The 25,072-nt window shown below is 36.3% G+C and overlaps 3 protein-coding genes across 9 annotated transcripts; 2 read left to right on the top strand and 1 right to left on the bottom strand.

The window, feature by feature from the left end:
* Positions 1-289: 289 nt before the first annotated feature.
* LOC106388707 lies at positions 290-4,671 on the bottom strand. 5 transcript variants are annotated; one of them, XM_048750014.1, is made up of 7 exons: positions 3,949-4,671; positions 3,292-3,495; positions 3,106-3,197; positions 1,846-2,983; positions 1,632-1,774; positions 1,350-1,530; positions 290-1,267 (listed from the first exon to the last, which is right to left on the bottom strand). In XM_048750014.1, the coding sequence occupies exons 2-7, from the start codon at positions 3,428-3,430 to the stop codon at positions 675-677; spliced, it is 2,286 nt and encodes a 761-aa protein (XP_048605971.1). In that variant the 5' UTR covers positions 3,431-3,495; positions 3,949-4,671; the 3' UTR covers positions 290-674. The 5 variants fall into 5 exon arrangements, with proteins under 5 accessions (XP_048605971.1, XP_013684290.1, XP_013684292.1 ...); XM_013828836.3 differs by having other exon boundaries at positions 3,106-3,176; positions 3,289-3,495; positions 3,949-4,665; XM_013828838.3 differs by having other exon boundaries at positions 3,106-3,176; positions 3,949-4,664.
* A 14,977-nt stretch (positions 4,672-19,648) lies between these two features.
* LOC111204490 (probable aquaporin PIP1-4) lies at positions 19,649-21,273 on the top strand. Its single transcript, XM_048750021.1, has 4 exons — positions 19,649-20,099; positions 20,271-20,566; positions 20,691-20,831; positions 20,921-21,273. The coding sequence occupies exons 1-4, from the start codon at positions 19,772-19,774 to the stop codon at positions 21,020-21,022; spliced, it is 867 nt and encodes a 288-aa protein (XP_048605978.1). The 5' UTR covers positions 19,649-19,771; the 3' UTR covers positions 21,023-21,273.
* A 331-nt stretch (positions 21,274-21,604) lies between these two features.
* LOC106384139 (ascorbate transporter, chloroplastic) lies at positions 21,605-25,050 on the top strand. Of its 3 annotated transcripts, none has more exons than XM_048750018.1 (12): positions 21,605-21,841; positions 22,082-22,162; positions 22,237-22,553; positions 22,623-22,730; positions 22,828-22,983; positions 23,065-23,280; positions 23,377-23,586; positions 23,676-23,813; positions 23,908-24,009; positions 24,230-24,295; positions 24,408-24,492; positions 24,721-25,050. In XM_048750018.1, exons 1-12 carry the CDS (start codon positions 21,787-21,789, stop codon positions 24,816-24,818), a joined length of 1,632 nt encoding a protein of 543 aa, XP_048605975.1. In that variant the 5' UTR covers positions 21,605-21,786; the 3' UTR covers positions 24,819-25,050. The 3 variants fall into 3 exon arrangements, with proteins under 3 accessions (XP_048605975.1, XP_048605977.1, XP_048605976.1); XM_048750020.1 differs by having other exon boundaries at positions 21,647-21,841; positions 22,096-22,162; XM_048750019.1 differs by having other exon boundaries at positions 21,654-21,842; positions 22,113-22,162.
* The last annotated feature ends 22 nt before the right edge of the window (positions 25,051-25,072 follow it).

A 25,072-nucleotide genomic window follows, 5' to 3' on the forward strand; every position in this document is an offset into this window, starting at 1 on the left:
AATGTTATCCACTAAAGTAGGGCATAAAGTGCAACAACCCCAAAACATTATCCAAAATTTTATACATATATATATCATGATCCTTCATTTCTTCATATTGAGTAAAATCTCGAGAGGTTTGTGTCATGCCTGTTTCTTTCTCTTTGCTAAAAACTTTACGCTATCGTCCAGCCAATCTCAACTTTTAATTTACTCTTTCTATCAATTCACCAATATTGTGTTGTGTATATCTTTTTAATTTTCATAAATAAATAAAAGGACTAAAATTGTCACCGCCCAGATCACACTCTTAATCAATGATACCTTGTTATGTCAACTTCTGAAAATATTACACACAAATAAATCAACGAGAACGAAACACTACCACATCTATCTGCATCTCAACATACAAACACTCAAATTACAAATAAATATATTCTAGATATATTATATACCCTAAAAGAAGAAGAGACCAATGGCAATGGTCCTGTCTTTGAAAGTGATTCTATAATGGCCCCACCACAAACAGTCTCCAGGCTGATCTTAAAAGGATCTCTTCTCTCTCTCTCAACCGTCGCAGCTCTATGAGAGTTATTAAGTAATACAAAGTATCTACATGGTTATGCGCTAATGAAAGTTAACAATGGTGAGAGTTTTCACTTTTCATGACCTTTTATAAAACAAGGATGCTCTCATCAGTCTTCAAACTCAGCTAAAACCAGAGAGTGTTCGGCGTTGTTGAGGCAGTTTAGAGTGAGCAGCTCTTCAAGTAATTCCTCGAGAATCAGTTCACTAGTTTCAAAGCCAATGCAGTCAATGTCACATCTGATGTCTAACCAGTTTCCAGGTTTAGCCAAATCTTTCCTAACTATTTGATCCAGCGCGTGAGGGAGTGGCAATGGCAAGAGATGCCAGTAGACCGTTTCTTGAACCTCGTGAACGATGCTTTTGACGGTAGAGAAGACTCGGGTTCTTGGTGCAACAAACGAAGCCCATGGAGGGCAACAGCAGAGCTCCATGATAACTTCGTTGATGCAGTCAAAGAGGAGCTCATGGTCATGACAAAGCTGGTTTGGAGAGAATGGTATGTTGCTGATCAATGACGGTTCAAGAAGCTGGTCAGAGAATTGCGCCTTGAGATAGAGCTCTTCAAAATCCGAGACAACAGCGTCCAAGACAGATCTTACATACTTGAACACCACTTCCTTGTCACTTGTGATGGTTTTGACAGAATATTCTTTATCATCGAAGTGGATACACCATGGTTGCACTTGTGCTTCTTCTTCATCTGAGTCAATGTTTGCTAATTAATTACTAGAATCCAAGTTCAGTAGTAGATGGATGAGATGGGATCATGTTTTTTAACATACCAGACTGAGATCGCATTTTTGGTGGGCTTATATCATCTTCAATGAAGAGTGGCTCAAGAACTGATACTGGGCTTGACCATTCCGGAATAGCTGATTTGCAGTCCTCCGCACTTTTAGCTAAACAGTGAGATGGTGATGCCACAGAGGAAGACACTGGTGGTTGTCTCTCTTCATCAGAAGCCTGTAGAAGAAACAAAGCAGCAATTTCTTCAATTCAAAGTCCATTAAAAAGAAGAAGAAGAAGATAATATATTATAGTGCTGATTAATCAAAATGACTTGCCTGTTTTGAGATTATACCATCTATCTGTTCATCATGAGCTTCAGCTCTGGGTAAGTCACCAACCAAAGTAGGGATTGCTTCCTCTGGAACTATATCTATCTCATTGGTAATCATTACATCATCTTCAGAACCTGAAACATTGGCTGGTTATTAGATTAATTAACTCTCTATTCTTGAAAAAAAGAATTCACAATAAGACACAAATAATATTTACCTGCAGTGTTAGCAGTTCCATCCTCAAGATCATTATTTTTTATTGCATGGTTTGGTAGGCTCACATGAGTTTCTCTCTTTTCCCATGGGCTGCTTAGAGGAGACAAGTAGTCAGGAAGGGAGAGAATATTTCCCAGGCTGCTGTTTTGAATCTGTCTGGTCGTTGTGTTTGAATCTACATCTCCATTGTTTAACATTAACATCTCAGACAGATGTTTCCTGGCCTCTACATAAATGTTAGACACCTTTTGCTTTCTATCGTCTTCATTTTTGTTCTTCTGAGATTTTGATGAAGGCTTTGCCATCCGCTCGAGAAAGAAATGATCTTTAGTTGGCACATTTTTAGGAAACCCTCTCTCACGCTGCTCCTTTCTGATTGCTTGTTTCAGCTTCCTCTTGATCTCTGAAAGAAAGAAATGTGAACTGCTGTTTCTCTCCTTCTCTATTTTGTTTCTCATCAAATGAGAATCAGGTGAAAAGCTTGCTGATCTTGGCTTCAGTATGAAAATATGGTCTGAAGCTTCTTTCTCTACTTCTTGTGTTCTCTCAAACAAGCTCAAGCTTTCTTCTCCTTTCTGTCTTGGCACAAGTATCTCTGGATCTTGCAGAAGTTTGAGAAACAAATCCTCATCTGATCCAAGAATCTGAAACACTTCCATCAAGTCCTTGGATGTAAGGATTTCACTAGTTTCTCCATGTAAAAGCTTCTGACTGATTAAAAACTTGACCAACTCCCTCAGCTTTTCTTTATAACCTTCTTGGCCGTGTTTGTGGTTCAACATCCCATTCTTTGCACGGCTTCTGCGATGTAACTCAGAACAGAACTCTTCGACCATATTATCAATGTCAAGACTTCTCTCAGAGCCCTTCTTTGCTCTGCGATTAACTTTAGGCTCTTCACTTTCAGCAGCTGTGTTTAAAAGATGGCTAAAATCACCGCAGCTGTTCTTGCGAGTCTTGTTTTTTCTCCTATGGTTTTTCCTTCTTCTTCCTTCGAGTTCAGAGTCTGACAACTGTCCTGTTTCAGCATTCTGCTCCCTCTGCTTCTTGATTTCCTTGTCGATGAGCAACTCTTCTGCTATGAGTTTCTTCACACTTGGCTTTATAATCGTGATCGTGACATTGCGTTCTTCACCAACCTTTTTAACAGTTTAAGGAGAAACTTAGATTAATCCACAAGACACTCTCAACAAGACCAAAAGAAACAAAAAAAAGTTTTAAGGATGTTTTATAATAATATAAGGTTAAACTAAAAGCTTACATGGGTTTCTTCAGGTCCTTTGTCACGGCATTTGGACTTGTCAAGTTCATTGTTCCTAGGACTTCCAGCAGCTGATGGAACAATTAACACAACTGTTAACCACAACAAAAAAAAAAAAAACTCTTTCGAATGTAATGAAAAACCAAAAAAAGAAAAGAAAATGCAGTTGGGTAATAATACAACTACCATGCTTTGGTTCGAAAAGGAGCTTGTGAGAGAGTGGTCCATGGCGGAAAGTAAACATATTCATAAATCCCCACATGCAGCCTAAATGATCCCTCTCCTGTCCAGCATCTGCATGACGTCGAGTTTTCTTCTTGGCCATGGCTTTCTTATGGTTTATTCAGTTTTTTTTTTTTAAATGCTCCTTTCTTAATCAATCAGGATAAGCTGAAGAAGAAACAACAAGAAAACTATTAAGCAGCAGAAAAAAATAAGACAGGAAACACCACACAGAAGGGTGGTAACATATGGAGTTCATATATCTAGAAAATAACAAGTCTTGTAAATTGTACTTATGTACTTTTTAAACAAACTCAGATCCTTGAGAAACAAACAAAACAATAACAAGGCCCAAAAAGATCCACAATTGAATAATATCCTTGTGAAACACTCCAATGGAATTCTTGAGGAATAAATTAACATAAGAAGTAAAGGATCATCTAACCACTTTCTACAATCCAAATCAAACTTCCTTTTACACTCTACTGGTTTGATTAGGCAAATATCAATTGTGACCAAAGGAAAGCTTGATGATGATGATATAGAGAAACTAGTCACATGACTTATGGAGCAAGATCAGATACCTTTCCCTTTCAGAAGAGACTACAGAGTAAAAAGTACCTTAGATTCTTCTGAACTTCTTAAATTCCAAACTTCTCTGGAGGGCAACAGCCATAAACAAAAAGTCTCCCAAGTTGCAAAGCAGAAGTAATCCTCAAACTAGCTCCAAAACGTTTATTTGATGCCAAGATTCAGACAGGGTTTCTCTTAAAAGCATGGCCTGGACTAGTTTTGATCGCCGGACAAAACGGTTGTGAAGAAAGAAAAAAAAGAGAAAGAAGAAAATATTTGGGATATCTTTCAAGGCAAGGCGAGAGAGAGAGATAGGTTAAACACTACAGCGAATGGTCTCTAGAACAGTTTTCTCAAGCTTATAAAACTTCAGAAAGAGAGAGAGAGAAAGGACAAGAGCTGGCGTATCTTGACGCTTTAATCTCCAACCACATTGTTGATCTGACAACTTTTCTAGGTTTTGTCCCGAAACCAAGCTTCCTTAATCATACCAAGGTGGAAAAGCTTTGATGATGAATCAGAAAATCTGAGCTTTTAATTTTCCAGAGTTGATCAACAACCCAAAACAAAAGATAGTATTCAATTTTGGGAAAGTTGGTTCAACCAAACAAAAAATGAAAACTTTACAATACTGTTCATTACGTTCAAAAAAAGAGAGATATTTCTTAGTGGGCATCTTTTGACAAAACAAAGAGAAAATATTCAATTGAGTGTCTTATCTATCGATGAACCGACAAAAGCATTAGTTTTCATGGAGAGAGGATTCTCTCTATTGGGCAAAAGGCAAAGAAAAAGTGTGAGAGAGAGAAATAATAATAAGTAAAAGGTGGAAGCTTTATTCGAATTTTACAACCCAACAACGTCATGTGGCATTAAGCTCCCTCCACAGAAGAAAAAGGTACACAGTTGGAAAAAAAGGAGATTTCTTATGGGCCCATCTCTATAGAGAGAGGCAGAAGCTTTAGATAGAAGAAAAGTGTTCTCAGAGTTTTTCAAGTGCCTTCATCATTAGCCTGGTCACTGGTCAGTAAATAATTGATCCCTCATCTTTCTCTTTCTTAGAGCTCTGAATTTGAGAAGTAATGGCAGTGAAATAGATTCTGTGGAGAAGAGAGACAGGCAAAAAGCGGCTTGAATTGATCAAAGTAAAAAAGATAGAGGATACTGTAACCAAGGTTCTGAAAACCAACGCCAAAAGCATCTCCAAAATAATTGTATTTTGAAGTTTCCAAAACTCTATATTTGAAGTTTAAAAGTATTATTCTCTAAAACCAAAATTTCAAACTCAATTTCAAAAATATTTATATTTTATAATATGGTCTCTTATATTTGTCATAACTAATTTAAATTCATAAAACTTTTGTAAATAACTAGCACATATATAAACATATTACAACGATATTAATTAATAAAATATTCTATTAAATATAAAAATTTAAATAAAAATAACTTAATTAATATTAAACTTCAAACAAAATATCATATTATTTCACAAAATGATTTTCGTAATGCATATATGATCTATTAGTGCATTTCCAAGTAAAAATGGCTCTCTTCATTTTTACTTTGTAGATTACGAGCTAAAAGTTGTTGAAATCTGGTAATATTGATACTTGTAAATATAATAGATCGAAACAAAAAAGTAAAAGAGAAACATAAAATATTGCTAAAAGACTAATTTCTTTTTTTGATAATATTAATACTCGTGAATATATTCAATATGAAAAAGAAAGAATTTTCCGAAAAAAAACATCAAAAACAACAACAACAACAAAAACAACGATCATCAATTACACAAAAAATTTAGACAATATTTGAAAATTTGAAGGTTCCAGATCAAACTTACCAGACTATTAGTGATGTTGTAATAGTTATGTTTTCATATAATTTTTTAAAAATATTTTTGTTAAGTTTTTTTGTATAGTTATTGTTGTCTAAATCTAGCTTAAAATATTTTAAATCTTATTTTTAAGTTTTATTTAATTTTATGTGTAAAATTTAAAATCTGCAAACAAATTTAAAATATTTATGAGATATAATTTTTTTAAGGATTAAAACAATAAACGAGAAAATATTTATGAATCATAAAAGTGATGTGTGATTATAGGGACCAAAATGCAAATAAAAATACGAAACTTCAAATTTGAAGTTTTGAGTAGTGAAACTTCAAATGTAGAGTTTCACTCCTCAAAACTTCAAATTTCTTTTTGGAGAGGAAAAAAATTCATATTTGAAGTTATAAAGTGTCTTTTGGAGATGTTCTAAACCCAGCCTAGGCAGCAACTCGGTACTGTCCGATTTTTTTTTTAAAAAATATAATTTATACTGATTCAAATTGGTTTAAATTGTTTTAAATCGGTTAAAAATTGTTTAAATCGATCTACATTTATCTAAATATGTTAAATTAAGAAATAATATTATTACAAATCTGTAAATTTGTCTAATTTTTTTTTGTATATCTAATTTTGATAATTCATCACAATAATTTTATAATTAAATTTAAAAACTAAAATAAACCATATAAATATATAAAATATATAAAATAAATCAATAATTTGCTGACGCCTACACCTTGACTAGGTCTCATATAATCTGTTTAGTCGCTAGTCTTCTGTAAAGTGCCTAGCTACCGTTTAGAAATTTTTAGAACATTGACCGTAAGTCCGTAACATGACTCAGTCTACATTCATTCACTTATGTTTGAAAAAATTCAATTTTAGTAAATCTATATTTACATCATTTGAATATTTATAATTATATGATTTAGATTTTTTTTCCCGACAAGTCTTCCCAAAAAATACTTTTCGAGAAGTCTTCCCAGAAAAGACTTCACTAACCACACACAGAAGACTTCACATCATGATTATATTAGTAAAATTGCAAGGAGTATTGAACCTGATACATCTTATTTTAGGGGGTGCAACTCTGACCATTTGAGCTAAATAAATATAACATCTAAAAGGCACAATGAATGTTTTTATATTTAACATGGGTCAACTGACACACCATCTCATAACATGCGTCCGCCTATGGTCATAACGGGGTTTTTGTTTTGTCATAAAGAGCTGATTAAAATCGAGTTTGAGTCATTTTTGCAATTCCCATTTTTTATATATACAAAATTCTTTCTATGTTAATTGTAATTTTTTGAAGAACATAGCAAGGGCAAAAGCAAATCCAACCGTTGTTAAATTTTGTTTAATTGTCGAAAAGGGGCAATAAATGGGTTGTTTTACCATATAGATAAGCAACATTCTAACAACTTTAATCATACTGTCGCACGCATTAAACAATGTTCTAAACTTGTAGCTTTACTTTTTTTTTACAAAGATAATTAGAAGAAATTTCCAACTTTAATTTAAATCTATGCTAAAATAAATAGATTAGATACGTAGCTAAGCTGTAATACAAAACTGGTTGAAAATGAAGATATATTCAAAAACATAAGTGGATAAATCCGCAATTTTAAAATCATAAGAAATCTACAAATATGATATAATATTCAAAAAATGGATAATTTTTTAAAAAAATCCATAATAATCAAAATCAAGTATACAAATATTAAACTTTCTATATATATTGTCTTCTTGTCTTGACCCTGATATATTGTGTTAGTGCATATTAGTAAGACATAAAAATGGCTGTTTGCAGATTTGATGCAAAATATAAATCCGTCAATTCTGTATTCTGTAAAATATGAAGCACGATATGTGACTATGTTTTATGTTCATTTTAAATTTTGCAACCAGACTATTCATCGTTTAGCACTATTTTTTTTAAGATTAGTTGGAGTAAGGCCCAAACGTCCCCAACATAGAAGATCTAACCAGCGAACATCTTTATTGACATAGAAGTATTTATTAGCGATGAATTCATTATCCGAGATCCGAATTTGATTCGAGATCCGCTCTGAAAATCGGAATATCTGGAAGGGCCGTATCTGGATTCGGATAATAAAATGTTGGATCCGTCGAAACCGAATTCAGATCCAAATATCTTGATTTTTAGTCTGGATATGTAATTTTTATTGATAATTATTTCAAAAATAGTAATATTTATATCTAAAAATTATTTTTATTTATTATATTTTCATTTTGTAATATATATATATAATTTTTTAATAGTATATATATAGAAATTATTAAAAACATTATATACATTTTTATTTTGAAATTATTGTTAATTTTTAATATATTTTAATATTATTTTTATTTATTTTAAGGATCTGAATTTGAATATCCGCTAGATAATATAATTTTTAGAAAGATTCCGAAAATCCCGAATCACGATAAGAATGATAAAAAAATATGGATCACCTGATAAAGATCCATATCCGGTTACCTTAAAAATTCTCCGGATACCCGATCATGTCCCATCCCTAATATTTATCTCTTCCTTATTTAACTTTTGAACTACAATATATATATATATGTATGTAAATGAAAGCATGCCATTGGAGAGCACCAACAAATAAAACGTATAGGCCTTATGACAAACAAACATACGTTAGATAGTACTGGACTCTTAACTCTTCTCTCCGACAATGGGCCTTGAAATTTAATCCAAAATAGGAAAAGGTTCCTCGACGTGAAGCTCTATTGATAATGCATGCTGTTGAGATCAAAAACAAGTAACAATTCACATATCTGCTTCCAACCTTCTCTGTAAAGGTGCGAAGTTTTACTCTGAATCTTCTACACTATTTTCTATGCTATATATCACATACAACCCTCGCATTTGTTTTTTTTTTGTCAACAAAAATGCTCATTCATATGACTGTCAGTATCTACAGCATCCTTAAAAAATTGAGCATTTCTCCACTAAAAGCTTGCTTGATGATTATTGCTATAGACTGATCGTACGACTTAAAAGAGTTTCTTATTTAGAGGTTTAATAATGTATATATATTTTGGACAGTAGCTATTAGCAAATAGAAGAAAACATGGCAGATACTAGAAAAAGGGAAATCATCCAATAATCAATAGAGTAGATTACTCAGTGATCATCTAATGGCATTGGAGGAAGCGATACACGCTGATTTTGTCCTCAAACCTGATAATGTACCATAAAATCCCAAGCACAAAAGCTGTCTTAACCCAATGGCAGAGCGCGTGACTTTTATTAGTTGGACTCGCGGATATGGCAAAGGATTGTGAAACATAGAATCCATACTCAACTTATATGTAAGGCCGACCTTGGAAATTTGAAGTTGTATGCGACTTAGTAAGATTTCAATAATCAATTTTTACAAATTTGAGAGATTACGTCTATGTAATTTTTTTAAAAAAAATTGGCTGCTTAAGGCGAATGTTTCATTTGGTTTTATCCATGATCGTTTCTACTTACAAATATAGAAATTGGGAGTATATCAATCACTCTTTTTGGTTCAATGTATGGTCCCCATTGGGAAAAATTATTAAGCTAACTAGACATAGAGGTTGTGTTGATCTAGACATCCTTTTAAACGCCATGATCGAGAAAGCTGTTCAACAATATAAACATGAGACATAGAGTAAACATCTGATATTGATTGAAATTGAGATTTTGCGCCTCAAAATAGAGAATCTGAATGTTGGAGGCAGGTTTCACCCTACTCTAGACTCGCTCCAAGAATCTGATACAAAATCATAAAGGCCCAACAATAAGTTCACGAAAGTTGAAGGCTCGAACTAACATGGTCAATCATGAACGTAAGAGAATTAGGAAAGTAAATGCGATCTTTAGAGAATATTAGTATTGACAAGTAATTTTTCTTCTCTATATATACTATGTATGTGTTATTTAAGATGATACCAAAAATAAAGTTTAAAATTTCATAGTTTATATTCAAAATTTACAAAAGTATAGTTTTTCATGTATTATTACTAAACCTAGTTTATTTTTAACTGTCATTTACAATTATTGAGTAAGCAATCATTGCAAGGAGAAGCAACAGAAGAAGTACTGAAACAAGGCAAAGAAAAAGCAGAAACAACGGGTTTTAAAGTAGAGGAAAATGGATGGCCAAGTCTTTGGTGCATTTGAGAAAGAGTGGTTTTGGTGTCTGGATAGGTAACACAGCAGGCTGAGGGTTTAGGAGATACCGGCCACTCATACAAATCATCCCTTGTGCATCCTTGGAGCAATCGGACCCCTGTGTTAAGATCCTTCACCTGAAAAGAAGCAGGAAATAATTCCATGGACACTTGATTAGCATTGCATAGACAATAAACTGGGATCAAATTCTTGCTAACACTCGGAACACATAAGATATCCTTAAGAACCAAAGATTTTGAGTTTGTAGGGATAGAAGCTGAACCAATGTGTGTGATTTTCAGACCTGAGCCATCAGCAATTGAGACTTCTTCACCTCCGTTGAAAGGTTGATGAAGATCAAGGTTATTTAAATCCGATGTCAGATGGTGTGTTGCGCCACTGTCAAGCCACTAGAATTGGGATTGTAGAGAGAAGTTTGTGCAACATTGGCTCTTGGTTGCCTCGTCTAAGGTCTTGGAATGTATCCTTGTTGAGCTGGTTGCATCGAGCCAGCACCATGAAGTTGAGGGCATCTGTGTGCGCTATGACCGTAGACACTGCATATCTGACATCTCACCTGGTATCCACGCGGTGTGGACTGATTGGATGTGGGACTTAGCTGATGTTGTTGCCAGTTCTGGTTCCCACGATAACCGCCGCGTCGTTGATTGTGATTCTGACTGTTGCCAGAACCTCGAGAGTTTGCAAATTTTGCGGTTACATGAGCAGAGTGTGTCGAGACTGGAGTGCTCTGAAGTTTGGCTTCTTGGTTGAGAAGTTTCTCATGGATCTCAGCCAAGGATGGAGCAGTGTCACGTCCCTCGATCTGATCAGCAGTCGTCTTGTAATCCTCAGGGAGGCCATCAAGAACAAACTCTATTTGTTCTTCATGATCAAGTGACTTTCCGAGCAAGTCAAGTTCATCAAATCGAGTTGTAAACCCTTGAATATATTCATTGATCGACTTACTGCCTTTCTTCAAATTATGTAGCTGTTGACGAAGCTGCTTGACGTGTCCTCGGCTCGGTTTGGCGTAGGTCATAGAGAATAGTCCAGATCTTTGTGTCACAGTCGACGCCGTAGACAAGATGGGTTGAACGGTAGTGGTGATCGCGCCTAGAAGAGCGCTATATATGAGACGGTATTGTCTCTTCCATATCGCATATGCGGGGTTGGGGACGATCCCTTCATCAGTTGTGATCGTCGAAGAGGGGGCGACGGTAGAACCGTCGATGTAGTCTGCCAAGTCATAGCCGTCGAGGAGAGCATGAACATGTCTGCTCCACATCAGGAAGTTAGATCATGTGAGTTTGGTTACATTTGTCATATTGACATTAAAAATGGTCGAGGTAGCTGAGACAGTGATGGTTTCAGTGGCTGAAACAGGGTAGTTGGTGTTATCAGATATGATGAACACGTAAAAGAAAACTTTGAAAAGAAAGAAGAAGCGGCTAGGTTTATTTAGGCTCTGATACCATATAGATTATAGGCTGAATGACTTTCTTATTAAGTATACAGAAGATATTTATACATGATATAAAGTAGGATTATACACACTATTGAATATTTACGTAGAAATCCTTGGAGTTCTATAGTCTTTCCTTAACATCTTTCACCATTCAATAAAAATCAGTTTAACACCAAAATTTCTAAATAGTATGTATTATGTAACCTGGTCTACAAAGAAAAACAGATTGCTAAAATCACAAGTTATTAAGCAATTATTACTTGTTAATCTCATTTTATTAACATAATAATAATCATTATAATTTAATGGAGGGGTGAAATGTAATGTCACATTGACATGAAAGCTTTGGTCGGGACCGTCCCAATAAAACATAACACATGTTCAACGGGTCTAGTTTTATCTTCTACCAAAAATATGTTGGCTCGACGGTAGCTGACTGTGCATTGTGGTTGCGTTACAAAAAAGAATACGTCTCATTAACTTTCCACAATGGTGTCTTTTTCACAACACTAGTTAACCTATAATAAATAAATACAGATATATAGTAATCAGCCTGATAGTAATTAGTTAAAATTGGAAAATTTGAGGATTAGTAGTGTTGGTAACGGAGCATGTGATCACAGAGAAGCATGATCCATCTCTGAGCTGTTCAAAGACTTTACATGTCAGCACAAAATGTTGGAAACTGAATTAAAATTAAATTTATCTACTTGCACGCAACAACCAATAATTGTATTATGATTATAACCTTGCCTGAGAACTTGGTCTGCACCCCGCGTAGATATTAGTTATTTCATTTTTATAAATTAGTATTTACTTTTCGTGATCAGTGTTATACATTTTTGATGTTTTGCCATCCTACTATATAAAAGGTACTAAATTGAAGCTTTCTAAAGCTATCCACCTATGATAAAATATTCATAGCCAATAAAAGTGACATGTCATCATCAATCTCAACACGTGTCACTTTAAAAACACTTGACTAAACCGATTTCTTAAGTTTGAGCTTTTGTCGTGTTTTTTTCCAGGGCCAGTGCTCCGTGTAGGCCTGTAAAATATTCATCTCTCTTAAGTTTTTAAAAGTTTCATTTTCTTTATCCAGTATAGTTTTGATATCTTCCCTATTTAGCTCTCACCTCCTTCTCACTATCGTCGTCCATGGTGAAACCGTAACGTCAAAGATTCCACTTCATCGTTCCAAGTTACGTTTTGCTTCGTAGTTATGCCAAGCATTAAAGATTACCACTAAACCCACTAACTCCACTTTTTAAAACCTTCAGCATTTATATTCCGTATATATATATTGCTCTTGAGAGACCATGATTTGTCTTTTTAACTTTGCCGAAATCAGATTTTGTGTCCTACCACACAAAAACCCTTCGAACATCATGACTTCTCAAATTCCTTTCTCAGAGTTGAAAGCAGGCTGATGTAGACAAGTTGTTGAGACAAGGCTGCTTCGATTTTGTGAGGCTTAGAATGTGAAGAAAGGGGGCGAGCGTATGGCTGTTGATATGCTGCTCATTGATGGGGGGGGGGGGGAGTTAAGCCAGTTCATTATTCCAGTTATTAATTTAATGTTTTGAGCTATTGATGTTAACATCTCCTGAAAGAAGAATCGGCTTATGAACTCAATGTTTTTGATGTTGCAAGAAACAGCCCGAGCTTCAAGTTTGGTGATGCCTCAGTTGCTATTAGATTCACAGACCAAACCGTCTTCTTGAAGATTCAGAAACAGCTGAACCTGTTCCGCCTGAGAGTTTCCAGTTCCACAATTAAGAATAACTCACGGTGCTAGCCAATATGGACAATGATCTGCCAGGTTAGTTAGCCTTATAATCCCATAGAAGTATTGTAGTAAAGTTTGTATTCATTTTTGTTTTTGTAAGCAGATGTTGTTGGGGAAGTTAAGGGTATTAGAACAATTTTCAACAAGGAGACACAAAGTATTCAACGCATCACAGTTACCATAATGATTGAGAAGTATGAGAAGTCTCTTGCTTTAATTGTGTCAAGGTTTCTATTTTTTCAAACTTGAGCATACACTGCTCTAACTTTATCACTTTCCAGTGAAACAATCGTCTGCGAGTGTATTGGACGGCCTTGCGATTGCGAAGCTCTTGGATGAAATGTTGATAGCCTCTGGTGTAGAACCTAAGGTGTTATTATCTACCACTGTCAATCCAAAGTTAGTTGGAGCCTTGGAGGTGAAAGCCTAGACTCTTATGGTGACGATGATGATACTGCTGTCTACATTATTTTACTTAAACAACCTCTGTTTGTTCATCTATTTGAGGAGAAGAGCTTAAACAAGTTACACATAGACACCAGAGAGCTAAGCATGGGCAAGCCACACTTCTAAATTCAAACCAAAATTACAACCATGGTACTGAAAAAACTATTTCTTTTTATGTTTCACTAGATTCTCTTGGTAGCTTTAGTTAAACCCTTATGTATTGCTTCATTTTAGTTAAACCGATTCCAGGAAACGTCATGGGAGGGGGGAGGTCAAAGCGACCACTATCTATTGATTAAACTCATTATTCTTTCTTGAGAAATATTGAAAGGAGAAAAGTATATAAAGCTTTATACCTACAATTATCTGCTCAATGGTTTATCCATCTTTTTTAGCTCACAACAAGTATGTATATAGTTCTTGATCATTGTATAATAAGATTTTCTACAACTTATTTTCTCTCAGCTGGCCTTGAAAAGAACAACACCTGCTCATGAATGGCCTGGACAAAAGCAGTTACAGTGCTACTGTGATGGCTGAAGGACAAACAGGTCCGCCAATGATCCAATAGAGCCACCTGTTTCTGCTGGCTACAATGGAGAGGAAGATTTAACTGTAGAGGAAGGGTGCTCCACCAAGAATACTCGCACCGACGAAGTGTTAACACCCGGTTTGATTGTGACTCTTAACTGTCTTCCAAGATTCGACACGAAGCTTAACAACTCCGACATCAATGGCCTACCACAAAGCTTGGATCTCTCGCTATTGCAGGTCTGAATCCTTAAACATATCTCATCAGAAGTTCTGATTTTGTTTCTTACCCTCTGTCTAATGATCAAAAACTTTTTAATACAATTTGATCAATGGATTCTACTTACAACATCTTTCCAAAATATCAAGCAGCATTTCAACCAAAATATCAGAGTTTATCAAAAATATATAATATATACTATTGTATAATTGTAATATTAAAAATTTGAAGGACTTATAGTTATAATATTTGTATTATAATTTAAAGAAATAAATATTACTTACAATTTAAAATAAACTAAACACTTTGAAATATTCGATAAAATTTATGATATATTATATATTTCGTTCAGTTACTAACCCGCCCGTAGGGCGGGCCAAACCCTAGTATAATTAATAGTATTCAAAAAATCAAGATTGAACCCAGTAATGTAGTTATTTTATGTACAAATATTCCGAATCCGTTTCAAATACATTGATTATTTTGATTTTTTAGATTCCGATACATCAGAACCGACCCATCTAAACCCAAGATGACCTAACTCCAAATCCATACATAAATTTATAATATCCAAGCTGGACCTTTAATTTCAAACCCCAAAAATATATGATACCCAAAAGAATCAATTCATACTTGGATGGGTACCCGAGTGTCCACGCTTAACTGATTCTATAAACAAAAAAAAACACTCTTTCTATGCGTTTGCCTAAATTAAGTGAAATATTATTTTTTTTAGTAAAATAGTTATATGGCTCAAAAAGTTAAGTGACAATATACGCAATTCGTTTTTATTATTTGATTTAAATTATTATTTTGTTCACATAAACTATGTCTTTAAATACACTGGAAATCATGGGACAAGGTATGTGTAGACAAAGAGGATGGAGGTCTTGGTTTTAAAGATATCACTGATTTCAACACAGCGATGCTTGGTAAACAGTTATGGCGTTTAATAGAGAAGCCAGACACCTTATTTTCTCGAGTTTTCAAAGGCCGGTATTTTAGGAATGCTTCACCCTTGGAACCGATTCGTTCATATTCTCCGTCATACGGCTGGCGGAGTATTATTTCTGCTAGATCTCTGGTTAGCAAAGGACTAATCAAAAGGGTGGGATCAGGGTCTTCTATATCCGTATGGAATGACCCTTGGCTCCCAACCACTCGCCCGAGACCAGCTAATAAAAATCAACATAATTTATACCCGGACCTTACAGTAGAGTCCCTCATTGACTCTACCTCGCGTACTTGGAATTCAGACGCAATTCGGGCTTTGGTGGACCCTCAGGATGCGAAACTTATAGAAAGTATTCCCCTAAGCAGGACTCAGCGGGTTGATAGAGATGGATGGTACTTTACAAAAAATGGAAAATATACGGTCAAATCAGGATATCAGGTAGAGCGGATTTATCCAGATAGAGAAAGAGTACCAATACTGATTGGTCCCACAGTGGATGTATTGAAGGCTTTCTGCTGGAAAATACGGTGTTCGCCAAAGCTAAAACATTTCCTATGGCAACTAGTGACAGGGTGTATAGGAGTGCGGAAGAATTTACAAGCAAGGGGATTCAAGGGGATATTTGTTGTGCAAGATGTGGAGCTCCTGAGGAATCAATAAATCATGTGTTTTTTGAATGCCCTCCAGCTCTCCAAGTTTGGGCTCTTTCGAAGATACCATCAAATCCAACTATTTTCCCAACAAGTTCTCTCTTCACAAACATGGATCATCTATTCTGGAGAGTTTTACCACAGATGGAGGATCACCAGTTTGTATGGATACTATGGTACATCTGGAAAGCTAGGAATAATAAAGTTTTCAGCAATTTGGATATGGACCCTATGGATACGCTTAAATTGGCGGAAACAGAATCGACATTGTGGGCTGAGGCACAAGTTGTGAATGACCAGAGGATGCCACCACCAATAATAGATATGATATTGCCGTCGATCCCAGGAAGATGGTGTTTCACAGATGGCTCGTGGAAAGAGGGGGTTACTTTTTCAGGGCAAGGTTGGCTTAGTACTTTGGAAGGTTTTAATGGATTGTTGGGGGCGAGGAATGTTCGGGCTAGTCTTTCGCCTCTTCATGCGGAGATGGAAGCGCTACTATGGGCAATGGAATGTATGAGGAATTTACGTCAATTTCAGGTCACGTTTGCAACAGATTGTTCTCAATTGGTGAAGATGGTTTCGGAACCAGAAGAATGACCAGCTTTTGCAAATTATTTGGATGATATCAAGATCCTGAAAGAGAGTTTCTCCCGATCAGAGCTTATCTATGTACCACGAACGCACAATTAAAAGGCGGATAGTCTAGCACGCAGTGCTAGAAAGCAATCGTCTTTCGTCGTTCACATGGATGAAGATTACCCGGTTTGGTTTACAGAGTCAGTATGAGTCTGTATCGTTGATGACAAAAAAAAAAAAAAAAAAAAACTATGTCTTTAAATTATGTGTTTAGTTACGTAATTTTTCACCAGCTGAAATTAAGATAAAAATAGTAAAATAAACTAAACCGAACTTTTAATCATATGTAAAACCCGATTATTTTACATTTTGATTTCATAATTGGTACAAAGTTAATGTTGATTAACTAATAATAAAAAACTGCAATATCATTATTATGTTAATATAATTAATGATGTGATGTATTGTTAAAATAATATAATTAATAAAGTAGTTAAGATGAATGAAAATAAGGAAATAAAAAATGTAATAAATCTGTTGAAAATAATATTACTTCTATAGGTGAAATTATTAAAAGGTCACTATACTTTTTTTATACAGATATCAATGTTTATACTCTTTTTTATACTGTTATCCTTGTTTTCAAACAATTTTTAAATGTACTTCAATTTTAATAATATAGATGCAAAACCCGATTATTTATATTTTGATTTTATAATTGGTACAAAGTTAATGTTGATTAACTTATAAATAAAAATCTGTAATATTATTATTATTATGTTAATATAATTAATGATGTGATGTATAGTTAGCTAGAATTAGAGCGTGCTGATAACGTGTTGTAAATAATAGAAACGAGAAATTGATTAATCTTATTCTTCCATAGGTCACGATACAATATATAGAGATACAACATTAGAGATTCAGAATCTTCTAGAAGATGAGTTTATGGACCTAATGAACGTCGTTGTAATAGTTCATAACAAACATGTGATTTTTGTAACCTTTTTAGTTATTACTATAATAATATTTTGGAAGGGGTAGCTGATGTGTTTGATATGGGAAATTTTAAAGTATATTGTATACGAGTATCGAAAGAATCTGAATCTTCATAAAGCTGCAGTTTTTTTCTCCAACGGTCCAATAAGTGATTTCGTTAGAGTCAATTTTTTTTTTCAATTATATATCTTGTTTACCATAGCAACTGCTGGGCTTTACTGGGATCGTCCAAATTAATCGATTTATTACCGTCCACAAAGTGGACCCAATATCTGAAAGAAGAAAAGAAAAGACAGGTCAGATTTTTGTCTTTTTACCAGAGCACGTCGGTATGTTCCAGAGGTCTCTCCGGTCTCCTCCCTCATTAACTTTATTAATACAAATTACCAGACTTTAAATTTACATAATTATTAAATATTTTCACCCAGTCACATCATAAATAATCAATAGAACGGCACTAGACTAGTTGACAAAAAATGTATAGAGAGATCAGTCCATTAATTAACAAAACGAAGAATATATAAGTATGGTAACTAGCATTTCCTGTTGTAAACAGGCAGCAAAATAAATAATTTGGCCTGTACGATCACGATAATGTGGTGAATAATGATTAGTATGAGTTTGCTATACAATTTAACTATGATTCTTTTTTTGAAACACAAACTATGATTTCTTAAAAATAAACAAATGTGGTGAATAACGGTGGAACATCTTATCTATCCGACAGATCTCTCATGAAATGTGGACTTATTTAATGTATACATACATTCTGATGATGTCAAAATAATTAGAGGTTTGACGATTAGTAGGGATCAGAGGCCAGATTCATATGGTTGGAATTTCACATAACCTGGTAAATATTCGGTTAAGTTAGGTTTCAAAATAAAGACTTTATTTTCAGACAGAAGGCACAAGACGATCACCTTTGGTCCAAACATTCAACCTTTATTGGCTTTTTCATGGAAATTGAAATGTCCTCCGAAGCTGAAACATTTTGTGTGGCAAATATTATCGGGTACACTACCTGTCACCAAGAATCTGAAATCTCGAGGGATGGATTGTGATTTAAGGTGTAGCATATGTAGGGTGGACGAGGAGTTTACTCACCATGTTCTCTTCGAATGTCCACCAGCACTGCAAACTTGGGCTATGTCTAGGATCCCTTCCACTCCTGGACTATTTCCTTCCTCCTCAGTTTTCACCGGTATGGATTACCTCTTCTGGAGACTTCCAAAAGATAGTGATTTTAGCTATTTTCCCTGGATATTATGGTATATTTGGAAAAATAAAAATGAAAAAATTTATAGGAATAAGAATGGAAATCCACAGGAAATACTACGAATTGCCGAAGTAGAAAATGTGATTTGGGCTGAGGCACAATTGTTGGACAAATGACAACAAGGTTTTACTCAACAGGTTCCCGAGGATCACATGGGATAATCTTTGGATAATATGACCGTATGTTGTATTGATGGAGCATGGAGAGAAGAGGATAATTTTACAGGACAAGGATGATTCTGTCGAAAAGTAGAGTCGTCAGAAGTAATGATGGGGGCAATGAACCTCAGACGAAGCCTATCACCTATGCACGCGGAGTGTGAAGCACTAATTTGGGCAATGGATTGTATGAAGACCTTGCACATTTTTGATGTAGTTTTTGCAACGAATTGTTCTCAATTGGGTAAGATGGTGTCGACACCTGAAGAATGGCCAGCTTTCTCTATACACATGGAAGAATTCAGACGCAGTAAGACTTTGTTCCCTAATTTTCGGATCAGACATATTCCACGGACACAAAATACTATGGCGGACAAGCTTGCACGTGATGCGAGGAGTTCTCCTACAACTCTTCTTTATGTCGATTCAACTCTTCCGGTTTGGCTTTTTGGATCGGGATATGTTGTTCAAAAAAAATAAAAAAAAAATAGATACACGATCACAATAGCGTGGTGTTTTTTTTTTTGGGACAACAATAATGTGGTGTTAACTATTTGTTATTACTGATTGACAAAAATAAAACTATTTGTTATACTATTTATTTTCTGTCTTGTCTTATAAAATAAAATAAAAGAAAATTGAAATAAATGTTTGTAGACGTTAGGGCATTTTAATATTGTTTCCTCTATAAATTCACTCTCTATCCACCAGACACTCTCCTCCACACACAAGAAGAAAGAAGTAGAAAAAGCTCAACACTTTAACCTTTCTAGAGAGCAAAATGGAAGGCAAAGAAGAGGATGTGAGAGTGGGTGCTAACAAGTTCCCAGAGAGGCAGCCGATCGGTACGTCAGCTCAGAGCGACAAGGACTACAAGGAGCCACCTCCTGCGCCACTGTTCGAGCCGGGAGAGCTGAGCTCATGGTCGTTCTGGAGAGCAGGAATCGCCGAGTTCATAGCTACTTTCCTCTTCCTTTACATCACAGTGTTGACAGTAATGGGAGTGAAGAGAGCACCAAACATGTGTGCCTCTGTTGGAATCCAAGGCATCGCTTGGGCTTTTGGTGGCATGATCTTTGCCCTCGTCTACTGTACTGCTGGAATTTCAGGTAATCTTTCCTCCATTTTTCGGTTACTTGCAGCCTACGGAATATCTCTTGTGTTGGTTTCTCTGTAATTTGGTTTTAGATCTGTTAGAAAAGTTTGGCTCTTTTGATGTGTCTTGGTGGAATCTTTGTTGTTGTTTCTGTAACATATGTTTGTGTGTTTTAATGTTTCAGGTGGACACATCAACCCTGCGGTTACGTTCGGTCTGTTCTTGGCTAGGAAGTTGTCTCTGACCAGAGCTGTTTTCTACATGATTATGCAATGTCTCGGAGCCGTCTGTGGTGCCGGAGTAGTCAAGGGTTTCCAGCCAACGCCGTACCAGACTCTCGGTGGCGGTGCCAACACTGTCGCTCCTGGCTACTCCAAGGGATCTGGTCTCGGTGCTGAAATCATCGGAACCTTTGTTCTCGTCTACACGGTCTTCTCCGCCACCGACGCCAAGAGAAGCGCCCGTGACTCACACGTCCCGGTAAGAGATCTCACTTTTCCGGTTTATCCCGGTTTGATGATGCTCAGGAGTGTTTGGTTCGTACTTGCGCGACTAATAATTGCTAATTTTATTTTGTTTATTAAAATGGAAAAAAAAATGGTAGATATTGGCACCGCTACCAATAGGGTTTGCAGTGTTCTTGGTACACCTGGCGACAATTCCGATAACCGGGACCGGAATCAACCCAGCTAGAAGCCTTGGAGCCGCAATTATATACAACAAGGACCACTCCTGGGATGATCATGTGAGTTACTTTAAAAACATTTATTTGTTGGTAATTATTTGAAATAAAAGATTTTTTGAAAATTTGAAATTTAATCGTGTGTTGGGCAGTGGATATTCTGGGTAGGACCATTCATTGGAGCAGCTCTAGCAGCACTGTATCACACGATTGTCATCAGAGCCATTCCTTTCAAGAGCAAGAGCAAGAGCTGAAGGATGATGATGAAACAAAATAAATATTCAACGGTGCAGATTTCTTCTTTAGCGTTGTGTAACAATGTCCTTGCTTACTATTTTTATTATGTAGCTTTTGTGTGTTGCGATGTACTTACTACTTACTACTCTCTTTAAGGAAAGTCTATTTAAGAATGGTATTTGAGATTTTGTGAATTTCTTGTATGCTTTTAAAGTACATTGGGTTGTTCTATGTGTTGTTTAGTTAATCATCTCTGGTTTGCAATGTACTTCGACACTGTTCTTTGTGTTGCATCTCAAAATGATTTGGGGTTTCTATTATACTTTCAACGTAGTGCATCTGTCCGTCCTAGAAAAGCATAATTAATTTATGCGGTGATTCATTCAATTATCTTGGGCCTTACTTATGCTGCGAAGCCGAAATCGAAAAAGTGTAGGCGGCCCAAAAGAAAGCCAGTAACAAAAAAAAAAGTTGCTTGCTTTATTTTTGTCTCTGCCTCCTCCTAAAAAAAGGTGCATGTAACAAACAAACACCTCAGATATTTTCGGCAGCAACTTCCAAGAATAACCCCACCCACCCATGGGTTCTACAAATCAAGTCTCGGGGGTAGAATCGTAAAGTAGCAAGGGAGGTACCAAACGAGAAGAAGATGAAGAGCCACGTGTCACAATATCGACCCACCCTCTCTCTCTCTCTCTCTCTCCACCATATTGCTGGCTACTACTGCCACTAGCGAACTTCCCGCTTTCATCGAATAAGGCTGCAGAAGCCTTGCAGCAGGATGGCAATCGGTGGGTTGATTTCAAACAGGAACTTGGGCTCCTTCATCGGCTCAGGTATCTCATGTTTTTAAAAAGCTTCAGATTGCAATTGTCTGATTGTGCTTATTTTTGTCAATTATTCATCATCCATACACGCGCGGGTACAGCTCTTCGTAAGCATCCTTGTTTCGGGTTTAGAAGTAATCTATTAGGGTCTGTGTGTGGATATATATATATATATAGTCACTCGATTTTTTGTAAAGTGATATAGTTAACTATTATTCTCTACTCCTATTCAAATCCTCAATTTTGTAGGCAATGGTTTTCAGAATCAAATAGGTATATCCAACAACAGGGCCATGCTCTCTCAGGAGCTCTGTCATAGAAAATCAAATGGTAATTGTCCCCATCCCATCAATCAATGATTGATTGATTGATGCCACCTAATTTATTATATGCTTCATTTGTAGCATTGTGCCCTTCTCATCAACAAAGGCACATTTCATCTCTGCAAGCTGCTTCATTACAGCATGAACTTGGACACAGCAGAAGAGGTTTTGGATGTTTCCTTCTACCCACTAGACTATTTAGGTTTAAGGACAACACATATCGTGCTTCCTACAAATCTTTTGAGGAGTCCCAAGGAGCTGGAGCCATTGACCCACTGCCATATGCGGAAGCTATTTTAGTCCAAGGGAACACCTCCTGGTGGCAGCAGCAGTTTCCTAGGCGTTGGGTGATCGTGCTCTTATGCTTTGCTTCCTTTCTTCTTTGCAATATGGACCGTGTAAGTCGTCTCTGTATTTTGTACAAGTTTGAACCCATGTATTCTGATTTACTACATGCTTTGTGGCAGGTTAACATGAGCGTTGCGATTCTTCCCATGTCTCAACAATATAACTGGAACAGTGCTACTGTTGGCTTGATTCAGTCCTCCTTCTTCTGGGGCTATTTGCTCACCCAGGTCTTGTTCCAACACTCTCTGCTCTATACCAACTTCAAAGAGAGAGAGAGGGTCAAACTTTAGCCTCAACTTTTTCTCTGTCTTCTCTTGAGTATAGATTCTGGGAGGTATCTGGGCTGATAAGTATGGAGGGAAGGTGGTTTTAGGTTTTGGTGTTGTCTGGTGGTCCATTGCCACCGTTATGACTCCTATTGCTGCGAAACTTGGTCTCCCCTTTTTGCTTGTCGTGCGGGCTTTCATGGGCATTGGCGAGGTTCGCCTCTTCTCTACTTCCTTTTCTCTTCCTAATTATAGTTGTCGGCTCAGACCTGTACACTTTTTTCTCACTGTCTAGGGTGTTGCTATGCCTGCGATGAACAACATGCTTTCTAAATGGATCCCTGTCTCAGAGAGAAGCAGATCGCTTGCACTTGTCTATAGTGGCATGTATCTCGGTTCTGTTACTGGACTTGGATTCTCTCCTATGCTTATCCAAAATTTCGGATGGCCATCAGTTTTCTATTCGTTTGGCTCCCTTGGAAGTATTTGGTTTCTGCTATGGCTTAAATATGTATGAACTGAAACTCTTCTTCTCCATGACATGAGAGCAAAGATTCGGATATCTGCAAAACCTCGAAAACACTTGTTTTTGTTTCCTTCCTCTCAGGCATATAGCTCTCCCAAAGATGACCCTGAGCTAAGTGAAGAAGAAAAGAAGATTATACTCGGAGGTAGCAAACCAAGGGAACCTGTTACAGTCATTCCATGGAAGCTGATTCTGTCTAAACCCCCCGTCTGGGCTCTCATAATTTCTCACTTCTGCCATAATTGGGGAACATTCATATTATTGACATGGATGCCTACATATTACAATCAGGCATGTACTCCAACTTCCCTATGGTTTAATCCACATATTACGAACAAATTAGAAAAGGTATTGTTTGTCTTTTGATCACAATGTTCCAGGTCTTGAAGTTCAACCTGACTGAGTCAGGGCTCCTATGCGTCTTACCATGGTTTACAATGGCTGTATTGGCTAATGTTGGAGGTTGGATTGCTGATACTCTCGTCAGCAGAGGTCTTTCTATTACATCCGTTAGGAAGGCAAGACATACATTCTTGCGTTTTTACATGTCTTTTCACAACACTTGTTCTCTGATGCTCTCAGACTCATAAACTCTCTTCAATGGTGTGTCAGATCATGCAATCAATTGGTTTTCTGGGTCCTGCCTTCTTCCTGACTCAGCTGAGCCGTGTCAAAACTCCAGCAATGGCCGTTCTCTGCATGGCATGCAGTCAGGTATGCCATCATCATAATAGTTATTCAAAAGAGCCATAGTATTATTATGTATTAAAAACTATAATGCCATTTTTAGACTTGTACACCTGCCGACACAAGATTATTCTTCTAAGAATACAACTATAAACTGAACAAAATATAAATGCAAAATGTCCGACAGTTGTCTCACTTAAGAACCAACTACAGCTCTAACATAAAAACTTATGTTGTCCCCAAACAGGGCGCTGATGCATTCTCTCAGTCGGGTCTCTACTCTAATCATCAAGACATTGGCCCACGCTACGCTGTGAGATAACATCAAGTTTCTCCTTTTAATACTTTTTTTTTGTCAGTAAGCATCTTTAAACGTGAAAATAAATTGTTTGACAGTAACTATGTTGACGTGGATCATCTCGCAGGGTGTACTCTTGGGACTTTCAAACACAGCAGGAGTCCTGGCTGGTGTCTTTGGCACTGCAGCTACTGGCTACATCCTCCAGCGAGGTATCTATATAACTATATGATTCACATTCTTCCCAATGACAGATTCCCAACGATTCTCTATTATTAATTAACTAGCTGCTATTCATGATCCGTATCTAGTTGGGTTTATTTTATATTATCCAAAGTTGAGCAGATATCTACTTCATTAAGTTGTAGAATTAATTTAGCTCTTGGTGATCGAATAAAGATATTCGCCGTATTATATAATCAGTGGACCTGAATGTATAGGTTCATGGGACGATGTGTTCAAAGTAGCAGTTGGACTGTATTTAATTGGAACTCTGGTGTGGAACTTGTTCGCAACCGGAGAGAAGGTTCTCGACTAGCCAGCAGCCGCTGATGAACAAAGTAGCCAGTTGGTGTGAGGAAAGCTCTTTATATGTTTTCTCTGCTTTAAATTTGATCTGATAGCGAAAGTGGTTGCCTTTGTTTGTTAAGAAAATGTATTCTTATTTTTTGGGACTTTTTTAAAAGCTTACAATTCGATGGGGAAGGAGAACACTTAAAATGTAAAGCTCACATAAAGAAGAAAAGAAACAGCAACCAGTTATGCATTCCCTTTTTAGAGTATTAGCGCTAA

Source organism: Brassica napus, chromosome C3 (genome assembly GCF_020379485.1).
Source record: "Brassica napus cultivar Da-Ae chromosome C3, Da-Ae, whole genome shotgun sequence".
Lineage (NCBI taxonomy): Eukaryota > Viridiplantae > Streptophyta > Magnoliopsida > Brassicales > Brassicaceae > Brassica > Brassica napus.

Excerpts from the sequence above, each read along its gene's own strand:
- LOC106388707 (XM_048750014.1), bottom strand. The coding sequence starts at position 3,430 with ATGGCCAAGAAGAAAACTCGACGTCATGCAGATGCTGGACAGGAGAGG. Across the intron at positions 1,775-1,845 it reads TGGAACTGCTAACACTGCAG|CCAATGTTTCAGGTTCTGAA; the intron begins GTAAATATTATT and ends TCTAATAACCAG. Across the intron at positions 1,268-1,349 it reads AAAAATGCGATCTCAGTCTG|ATGAAGAAGAAGCACAAGTG; the intron begins GTATGTTAAAAA and ends ACATTGACTCAG.
- LOC111204490 (XM_048750021.1), top strand. The coding sequence starts at position 19,772 with ATGGAAGGCAAAGAAGAGGATGTGAGAGTGGGTGCTAACAAGTTCCCA. Across the intron at positions 20,100-20,270 it reads CTGTACTGCTGGAATTTCAG|GTGGACACATCAACCCTGCG; the intron begins GTAATCTTTCCT and ends TTAATGTTTCAG. Across the intron at positions 20,567-20,690 it reads CCCGTGACTCACACGTCCCG|ATATTGGCACCGCTACCAAT; the intron begins GTAAGAGATCTC and ends AAAAAATGGTAG.
- LOC106384139 (XM_048750018.1), top strand. The coding sequence starts at position 21,787 with ATGGCAATCGGTGGGTTGATTTCAAACAGGAACTTGGGCTCCTTCATC. Across the intron at positions 22,984-23,064 it reads CTTTCATGGGCATTGGCGAG|GGTGTTGCTATGCCTGCGAT; the intron begins GTTCGCCTCTTC and ends CTCACTGTCTAG. Across the intron at positions 24,010-24,229 it reads TCTGCATGGCATGCAGTCAG|GGCGCTGATGCATTCTCTCA; the intron begins GTATGCCATCAT and ends GTCCCCAAACAG.